This window comes from Sphaeramia orbicularis, chromosome 14, assembly GCF_902148855.1.
Source record: "Sphaeramia orbicularis chromosome 14, fSphaOr1.1, whole genome shotgun sequence".
In the NCBI taxonomy this organism is placed as follows: domain Eukaryota; kingdom Metazoa; phylum Chordata; class Actinopteri; order Kurtiformes; family Apogonidae; genus Sphaeramia; species Sphaeramia orbicularis.
The window spans coordinates 26839355-26850281 of NC_043970.1; the positions used below are offsets into that span (position 1 = coordinate 26839355).

At 36.4% G+C, this 10927-nt stretch overlaps 1 protein-coding gene across 1 annotated transcript; it reads right to left on the reverse strand.

Annotated features, from left to right (window-relative positions):
• Positions 1–3407: 3407 nt before the first annotated feature.
• On the reverse strand, positions 3408–8998 carry LOC115433566 (diamine acetyltransferase 2-like). The gene is made up of 6 exons (XM_030155044.1): positions 8216–8998; positions 8029–8080; positions 5233–5316; positions 4238–4339; positions 3979–4019; positions 3408–3680 (listed from the first exon to the last, which is right to left on the reverse strand). Exons 1-6 carry the CDS (start codon positions 8276–8278, stop codon positions 3501–3503), a joined length of 522 nt encoding a protein of 173 aa, XP_030010904.1. The 5' UTR covers positions 8279–8998; the 3' UTR covers positions 3408–3500.
• Between the last annotated feature and the right edge of the window lie 1929 nt (positions 8999–10927).

The window sequence follows — 10927 nt, forward strand, 5'->3', positions numbered from 1 at the left end:
GTGGCAATCCATTACACATCTACTTTTATCTCATCAAATGATCTTTTCTATGCAGATGTTTACGCCTGTTTACATTGTATTTTATTAATGGGTATTATTTGATTTTAAACAAAATTCAACACTGTAAATACATGCCATGAAGAATCTGAACTTCTGATCAAAACTAACCTCCATACTCAAGAAACATATAGAGTATAATACATAGGATAGTCATTAATATATAATCATCAGATTACACTTCTATTCATTTAATTGTTGGTTTGACTTTTAAAGTCTGTATCTTCCAACCTGCCTCTTGATGTTCTGGTCAAGAGAGATTAGGAGTAAGGTGTATTTGTCAAAATGCACCTTGTGGCTCAGCTGTGTATTTAGAATATCCATGTCATATGTTTGAGGATGGCTAAAAGCTCAAAAACATCCCCCCTATTTACCATGTCAGTAGAAATATTGACTGTCTTCTTCTATGAATTGTATTTTCAGTCTGATTCCCACCTCAAAACCAGAACACCTGAGTTACAGATTAGAGAAACATGTAAATATAGCCTTTGTGGGTTTTGTGTATTATTCCTCTTTTCTGTATATTTCAAATGTAATACCATACATTTCTCCTTACATGTGATTTTACCACTGTTCCTGTTTTTTGTAAGTTTTATACACAAATAAAAATAATCTCAGTGATTAATTTTATTATAACTTGAGAATTTTCAGTAAGATTTGCCATAATATTTGAGTCCTGCCAACACAACTCAAAGCAGAGGAGCAGTGAAGTCATGGAGATACAGTTGTTGGACAAGAGTGCTTGTGACTAAACTCTGGATATTTTCTTTACATCAGGATGCACATCATGTATAACAAGTGGTGCCAGGCACAACAAACCTCGCCTGCCACACAAATTTCACCCTTTATAAGTAAAGGGGAAGATTTTAAAAAATCATAAAGAATTTGAACTTTGACCTACCTTTCCCAAAATGTAATGACATCTATCCTGGGTCCATGACAATCTAGAAACCCAATTTGGTATGAACTGAACCAACAGTTTTGCTACTAAAGTGTTAACAAACAAAGAAAAAACAAAGAAACAAATAAGTAGTGCCAGGCACAACAAACCCCGCCCCTCGTATGCATTGTAGCTTATTTTGGCATCGATCTAGCTGATGTCATCATGTCTATGCATGTGGTGATGTCAGCATATCCATGGCCTCTATATATGTAGCAAGTTTGAATTAAATTGAAATATAATTGATGTTTTAATAGACATCAGAAATTTCGCCCATCATAAGTAACTGGGAGAAGAAAAAAGATTTTAAAAATTCATAAAAAATTAGAATTTTGACCTACTTAACCCAAAATGTAACTAAATCTATTCTGGGTCACTGCCAATCTATAAACCAAATTTGGTATGAATTAAACCTACAGTTTTGCTGGTACATACATTTGAAATTTCGCCCATTTTAAGTAAATGGAGAAAAAAAGATATATATAAAATCTATAAAAAAAAAAAAAAAAAAGAAAAATAATAATAATAATAATAATAATAATAATAATAATAATAATTTAAAAAATTCACTTTGACTTACTTTTCCCGAAATACAATATAATGAGATCTATTCTGGGTCACTGGCAATCTATAAACCCAATCTGGTATGAATTCAACCAATACTTTTGCTGCTCGAGTGTTAACAAACAAAGAAACAAACCTAACCAAAAACAATATCCTTTGCCTCCCCTTCGGGGGGGTGGGGTAATTAACAAGGACCAAAGATGCCCCCTATTGGAAAGACATGGTGTCACATGTGGAATTGTATTTATTCTGCTTTTAAGACAGTGTCCCCTGATTTAAGCCGCTCAGTCCTACACAAAGCATCTCAAGGATGAAATTGATCTAGGGACAGTTTTTTTATTTGCATCTACATTGATTTAATATTTTATTCAATAAAAGGAAAAGATGAAGATCAACACAACAAACTGCAGTTGACACTAAAATCTTTGAACTTGATAAAAAAAAAAAAAAAAAAAATCTAACCTAAAGTATAATCAACAAGAACAAAATAATTTAACACAATAAAAATGCTAGAAAATGTAAGCACCATGTGATATTTTAGTTGTACCATACACTTTGTACTTACTGGAGCCACTATTTTTTCATATAATGCGTTATCTAAAACACTGTGAGCTCCAATATCATTCACATCATACAAATGTATGAGACTGAAACTAGAGTAGGGCTTCAGCTATTGATCATTTTTGAAGTCGAGTATTCTACCGAAAATTTCATCGATTATGTGAGTAATTGGATTTTTTTTGTTTTTGCATTTGTAAACAATACTATTGTGTGTATGCATGTTTGTGGTGTGTACATTATATGACTTTGTGCTCTTATGTGTAAAAATTGCATGAAGCCTTCAAAGTGCCCTGTTGTTCAGTCACTCTATTTCATGTGTAGATTTTTTTTTTTTTTTTTTTTACAAAAGATCAAAATCCCTCTGCTATTTTGTGAAACACACATTGCACAAACCTGCAGAGAGCCCTATACACACAAGTATTTCACAGCACTGAAATATACAGGAACCGGGGTCATTTCCTATGAAGGTAGATTTGTTTCTTTATTATTCAATCAAATGAAAGTTGCCCTAACCAAAAAAAAACTTCACTTGAATTAAAAAAACCTTTTCAGTAAAAGAAAAAAAGTGTTTGAATGCAAAAAAAAAATATTTGAAACCCAAATGATTGATTGAAACATTTTGACACAAACATCCTGCAGTGGCCGCATGCTTCCCCATTGGTCAGACATGTTTGAGTGACATGTGTCTACACCAATGACATTTAACATAAGAATGTCTATCCAGAACAAGCAAGTCCCCATTTGGCAATAATGTAAAGGTATGCAGTGAAAATCCATCTTCCATCTCCATCCTATCGATACACACAAACTTTTCAAATGACAGCATTTCTTTTCCAGACAACATTAGATGCCTTTTCAAATGTACACCGCAGGGAAAAAACTCAGTTTTGTGGGATGTAAATAACAAACAGCGTAAGATCCATCCATTTCCATTATAAGCTGCTGTGGTGATGCAGGAGACAACAGGCCCATATCGAGACACTGGCATGGATTCTGAGAAGCCCCGTCTGCTGACTGTAGAATGGGGCGGGGTACTTGGACTAATATGCTGCTACATATAGTGTGTTCTACTGACTCTTCATGCTCCTATTTCCTATCAGTTACATTGGACTATTCGCTAAGGAAGCACCTTGTTCAGCTTGGCACTTTGGACCATGTATTGGAAACACTTGTACGGAGCCACAGCGGTTCTGTGGCACCGTACAAGTGTTTCCAATATATTCATATACATTTTTGCTGAAACAGGTGTAAGACCATCTACACAGGGACAAAGTACAGTGAAGCATATGTTGGAATCATCCCACAAAATGTTTATTTCTATAACAAAATTTTAAAAAAAATTACAACCAGACACTGTATATCTAATTTAGTGAAATGACTAATCTTTAGGAGCTTCCTTTGCTAAATTTTCCATGTTTAATTTATCAAAACGTATAGAGTGCCATCCTTCACTCTCAGTGAGGTTCTGAGCTCCTTTTGCAGCATAAAACTCTCGAGCTGAAGTATTCCAGTCCAACACAGAAAGGTTCAGCCGCACACACTGCTTCTCTTTCCCCACCTGAGAAAAAAAAAAACCAATCTGTTCTTTTTTCAATTCACAACTATTATTATTTTTTAAAAGAAGATGGTTCCACACAGAGATATGACTGTACACAGATATTCAACTACAATGGTCCACTAAGTCAACAATATCATACATATGTAAGAATGTGGTCTTTTTGTGATTAAAACACTGAGGAAATTTTACATATAAATCACTGACCAAATAGTGTTCTGTTCTTTAACAGAAGGCTTCATTGTCTCAATGAAACCTATTTACAGTCTAGATCTGGACCAGATCCCCCCAGTTTTCTTACCTCTGCAACTTTACTGAGTAAACCTTTTCCAATACCATTTCCTATAAGAAAAAACATGGAAGAAAAAAATTAGATACAAACATATGTTAATCCTTTTTTATCATCTTGTGCACAACATACACAACCTCATGGGTTTACAAGACATCAAAACGAAATATTCATTGTACAGAAAACAAAATGGTTCATAAAGATGCAATCAAGCAGCTTTTACACATACATTTTGTGTTGAACTTTCAGTACAGTGTACCACATATTTTACCTCTGAACTCTGGCATCACATACAGGTCCTCCAGATACACTGATCGTCCCTTCCATGTACTATAAGTGTAAAAGTAAAGGGCGTACCCAACAACCGTGAAGCCTACATAGACAAAAGGACAAAAAACATAAACATAAGAACTCTTGTGTATCTAAATCATTGTAATGACATTTAGGCCCAATTCCAATTCACCCCTACCCCTCCAATTTGAGCATTTATGTGAAGGGGTAGTCTTGTCTGATTCTTGATTAGACGGAGGGGAAGGGCTAAAGGGAGGGCTGTTTGTGTTTGACCCTTGAAACAGAGATTTTTCAGGACCACACTACAAAGGGAGGGATATGAGAAATTCTCACAATTCTGTTCAAATCACTGGCAAGATGGAGGTAAACACAGCAAAAAAAGGTGCAGCAGTGTCATAAAAGAAACACAAATATACGTATTTTTTTTTGTACACAACTTGATCATTTGATTTACCATTTAATGCCATTTCAATGTGTTATAGATCGCATTTCTGCGGTTTATAGTTGATAGCCGCAAAAATATGACCAAAGCCCTTGCAACAAGACAGTTTCAGCTGCTGACGGCATGGTGAATACTTTTGGAAACAAAGTTGTTGCATATGTTTATAGCAGCATCGATGACTGCTGATGGGTCATCAGCAGTCACAAAGGGTTGTCCCATTTCAGAGGGGAATGTTTCAGCCCCTGACCCTTGCAGCTCTGTTTCAGGGGGTAGTGCCAAGTGCAAGGGCTAGGGGGTATGGGTAAAGGGGAGGGCCAAGGGGTGAATTGGGATTGGGGATTAGTTCTGTGATGGTGACTATCTGTTGGATAACTGTTCGATAACTGCTAAAGTGATCACCAGTTATAAAATGACTGGCTCACACTCTCCTTTCAAAACCATCTGATATTTACGAAGCGTCATTTGAATAGTTATCATGATTGGTTCAATATTGAACCTGAGTACAGTTACAAATGTCCTGAGTAACACCTTACCATCTTTAGATTTATGCTCCTCCGGTACTTCTGCAATGAGACATTCGAAGAAGGGATTCTGGCAGAACCCATCACGTTCCAGTTCTGAAAGTACAACATGACAGGTGAGCTTCTACTTTTTAAAAAAATAAAATAATAATGATAATGATAATAATAATAATAATAATAATAATAATAATAATAATAATAATAATGCTTATCGTTAGTGACTGACACTATAAAGTAAAGCATTTGAGATAACTGATAATTCATGTAAAAGTAATATTTACATGAATGCAAGTTTACATTCTCTATGACTTAGCTGCGATTTTTAGTCACTCCTAATCCTTGTTAAGTTTATTGATCAGTTTTTTTGATGATCTAGCACCATATAAGGACTCAGAGGTGATTTTAACATAAAGTACTGTCTCTGATCAAATGAAAGAAATCTGCGCAAATATTAATCTCTCACAAATACCTGCTGATCCTAAAAAGTCCAACTTGAATGACCCATCAGCATTTATTGATTTAATCGTAGCCAACTGAATGGATAATTTAACATTTAAATATGATATAAAAGAATTTGAGACTCAGAAACTCAGACAGAAATTGGTTTCTTTTACAGGAATAAGCCAAGTTTTCCAATGCATTGTAGGAAGATGACTGAAGCAACTTCTCAGTCATCAGTTTTAGACTATGGTGAAATTCTATACATTCATGTTTCAGCTGTAATACACAAGCCACTGGATGCTGTTTATTGCTCTTCTTTAAGAATTATTACTGGGGATAACTACAGTATTCATCATTGTGAACCGATTTCTAAAGCTGGACAGCCCTCTCTGTTTTAAGTCGTGCTCTGAACTCTGGACTTTGTTTGTTAATAAAGTTCTTATTGGTCTTTTACCTCCATATTTCCACATTTACCTATTTTTATAGTTACCCACATTTCTGTCTTTTAACAAGGGCACCCATAAAACCTGCTCAAATTATTTTATTATGTTTCAAATACCACCTGCTTTTATTAATTCTGGAAAATCTAATTTTACTCATGGTTCAGCTGCTACCTACAACAGCCGCAGAAAAAGCTGGAAACTGTATCATTCATATTGTCACAGTAATTCAAATGGTTAAGTTTCATCACATTTTACAAATTACATTTAATTTGCGTTTAGCTCAATCAATCTTTATTGCAGACTCAAAGGTCCATATACAAAACAACCACACACATACAGTAAATTCTACCCTTACAGTACATATAAACACTGTCTCCAGTGCCTCCAAAGATCAGATGTGTACCTGACACTGGTCTCCCCAGGTCTGACAACAGCATTTATAATTTTATTCTGCGACAGCTCCAGTCTGCCAATGAATTTATACATCAAGTTTCTGATCACAGCATTAAGAGTGGGAACATTATTTTGTACAAACAGCTGACTGGCACTCGCCCACCGTGGGACTTTCAATAGTAAGCCCAGCACATCATTGTATGCAACCTGCAACTTCTTGAATTTGGCTCTGCTGTAGTTCCACCACAAATGGGCAGCGTACAGTGAGATACAGTAGGCTTTGAACAAAGGTAGTTTTACTTTGTACACACGCTAAATTTGTGTGACTGCACATATTATATTCTATATGCTGAGTATTATATTTAGCTTCATTTGTAAGGGCTTTTTTTCCCCTGTTTTTTCCAGAATCATCATTTTTTTCAATATCCATTTATGGTAAACAGCACCAAGTGGTCAGAATGCCCATGTGTACAACATACTTACATCTGTAACTGTATCAGACTGAGGATATTCTCTGCTCGACTCACCTTTGCTGTACTTATCAAACACACTGAGCCTCATACTGTGTGGTTACAACTGAGTTCACTCCATTTATCACCCATCAGGTTTCTTCTGCTTAACCCACAAAGACCCAATGGTACTTTTATGTCAGTTTCCACATGAATTTTTCTCTCTATTTAACCTTTCTTCAGTGACTTATCACCATTATTTATAATATTATCCTCTATATTTTGTTGTATGTTTGTTAGTTTGTTTTTTAAAAATAAAAATCAAGTATTTTCCTACATTAAATTTACTTATCATATAGATGTTAATAAAGTTGAATGTTATTATATCAGAAACCCTAACACTTAAGAAAAAGTTACTTTTCCCAGCAAAGACGTAAATAACTACACATAAACAAAGTGTCTCCATCCACTGTCATTTATTAAACTCAGTGGGTTTTACTGGTGAATCATTGTTGTACTGTAGAAGATGATGGTGTTTCCATGTTCATTATGGACCCTCTGAACGTCCAAATGGGTCATATGTGATGACCCATGAAAAATTGACAAACTGTATTTTACACCAAATATTTACATGTATTGATAGGATTAGTGAATCAATGAGTATTAAATAGTTTAGATCAAAACGTGATTTTGTTAGATGGTGGATACTTGGATCTTTAAGGGTTAATGTGAAATATTTCCCCCTTAACCTCAAGATTACACATCATTGACATTGTCACGATTTCGTAAAAATATAGATTAGGAACACTACTTCTGCAAAACTACACATAAGACCTCTTATTCAGCAATGTCAGTCAATTTAGTTTGACACATTTCTGTGGACTGCAGTTCACCACAAGATTTATTAGTGCTATTAGCTGTGATACTTTCTTTTTAATTGATTGCTGTACGAAGTCCAGTTGAGATGTCCGGTAAAGGGGAGTAAATTGCTAATTTTCTTTCAGTAATGCGAAAAAACTGTATATGACCCAGACTTTCTTCCATCAAAATCCAACTACTGTTACCACATGGTGAAACCTTACCTTCATGAGATATTTTGACCTGGTCCGGCATGTTTTCAAAGACCGCCAGCTCCTGAAATGAAGTGATTTTACAGCATGACGTAAACACGTTACATGCAAAATACTGCAAAGGAGCTTATTTCTATGTATTTGTGGATAACAGTGTAAAAGGACAGTGTTAGCTTTAGCCGGCGGCGGAAACACTCACCATTATCATTCGCGATACATCCTTACAATCTTCCTTTCTTGCAGGGCGTATTTTAAAATCCATATCTACAGTAAAAACACACTTTGAAGTGCGCAACAGACTTCAGGGTGAGAAAAAGAGTTCACCTGCAGGCTGAAGTGTGTGCAACCCCGAAACCCGGTAGTTTCACTTTGATCGCAGTGATTTCTGGGAGTTGTAGTCACCACGTCTAGTTTCGTAACACGTGGATCGGGACACTTTTGTAAATTGCTTTATTAGTTTGTTCATTTCATTGATTATTGTGTCCACTGTCTTGATTATTTTATTTATTTTGTTCATTATTTTTTGTTCATTTTAATGATTATTTTGTTTACATTTGTTTAATTTATTTACCATTTTGGACATTTTGCTATTTGTCCATTTTTGGGTTTCCTTTTCACTTAAATTTTTCTATTTTGTTGAATCTTCATTTTTGTACACATTTTCTTATAGCTTTTCAAAGTAACACCAATTTCTACAAGATTTGCTGGGGTATGACATCTATCAAAAATATTTTGGATTAAAATATCTGAAACTAACTCCAGCTGTCACATGTGCAGTTTAGTGTATAGATATTACATGGACAAGTTACATATTTGTATATGACTATGACAAAATTATGCAATATTCTAAAAATTCTAAGCTGTTTTCATGCACTCATCTAAACGTCCATCCATCCATTCTCTTCCGCTTATCCGGGGCCGGGTCGCAGGGGTAACAGTCTAAGCAGGGATGCCCAGACTTCTCTCTCCCCAGACACCTCCTCCAGCTCTTCCGGGGGGATCCCGAGGCGTTCCCAGGCCAGCCAAGAGACATAGTCTCTCCAGCGTGTCCTGGGTCTTCCCCGAGGTCTCCTCCCGGTGGGACATGCCCAGAACACCTCCCCAGGGAGGCGTCCAGCAGGCATCCGAAACAGATGCCCGAGCCACCTCAGCTGGCGCCTCTCGACGCGGAGGAGCAGCGGCTCTACTCCGAGCTCCTCCCTGGTGACTGAGCTCCTCACCCTATCCCTAAGGGTGCGCCCAGCCACCCGACGGAGGAAACTCATTTCGACTGCTTGTATCCGGGATCTTGTCCTTTCGGTCATGACCCAAAGCTCATGACCATAGGTGAGGGTAGGAACATAGATTGCCCTTTGTCATCTAAACGTAAGTTATCCAATTCCTGATATTTATGATATTTACTCTTCTGCCTACTGGTGTATGAGTGTGTGTGAATGGGTGAATGTGAGGCATAGTAGAGCGCTTTGGGCACCATGGAGGCATATAAAATGCCAGTGGTGTAGCCCAGGGTATACAGCAGTATATGGAGTATACCTACTTATTTTTCTGTCAGCTTTGGGTATACCCACTTCTGAATCCCCCTGATGCACACCATTCAGTAGTATCTGAACCAGATTGCCCATGTCTTCCCCTTGGATGGTGAAGCCATGACCCGTCCTACTCTGCCTCTAATTGGCTAATACCTGGTACCTTCACTGATTAGATCGGTTAACTTTAGGCATGAGGACTGATGAGCCAATCAGGGGCAGAGTAGGGCGGGTCATGCCAAAGAAAATATTGCTAACTGAGTGACAGAGCCAGGGCTCTGCTTAGTGCTGGCCACCTCTGGAACCTGATTGGACACCTCTGGTGCCAGTGCCACCCCAGTTGATTGACAGGTCACTGCTGGTCTCATTGAAAGATGCACAATTATTGGAAATGCGAACAAGAAAGGCAGAATAAACTTTGTTTAAATGAGTGACACATATCGAGAGAACCTACTTTCATGGAATACATAATTCTGAGGTGAGTTTTAAGGTGGTTTCAGAATGAGTCACTGTTTTAAACTACTGGCCATATGACTGCACATTTAGAGAAACGATTTTGTCATCAATAGTTCAACTATGTGAGTAGACTAACGTTATGAAAGGCTAACGTTATCCTGTGTTTGCCTCATGTTGAATACATTCATACAGCTACTTGTGTGACCAGTAATACCTACAAACTGCTCGTGATCAAGTCTTGGTAATTTTATAATAGTGAGCAAGTACTACTAACGGATTTTTGGGTAAACTAAATAGAGTAGTCTTATATGGGTCATTTCAGATTTGGGGGTACATTTCGTGTCTCCCAGATACACCCTTTGTTTTTTCTCCCCAGACAAATCTTTATTGAATCAGTTTCTTAAAATACCACTAATTGAATCAAACTTTAACAAACAATAATGCTTTTTGTTTATTTTTTGACAAAGTGTATACAGAAAATATTAGCCTAAGAAGTCCCACTCCATCCACAACTGACTGTCTTCAGCTCAGGATTCATTCATTGAACTTGAATTAAAATGAAATAATTTAATATAATTTTCTTTTTTTGTGTGTGTTCAATCTAATAACATCAATAAACTCAATTGCACAGAATATATATTTTCTGTATTATATGAAATTTCAGTATTAAATAAATATGTTTTTTGTCTGTCTATACGTTCTGGTCAACTCTGTTACCTCTGTCATAATACTCCATAAAAATCTCCAAAGCATTCATATAAAAACATGAGACCTGCTTCCTGTGATGTCACTTCCTCTGGCAGAAAACATGTTGAAAGCAGTAAGGTATTATCATTTTTCGTCTCCAATTATTTTGTACAAAATGTTTAGGATACACCAATAGTAGATTAATTACTTGTCAATTCTGTTATTGTTAAATCATGGTGAAT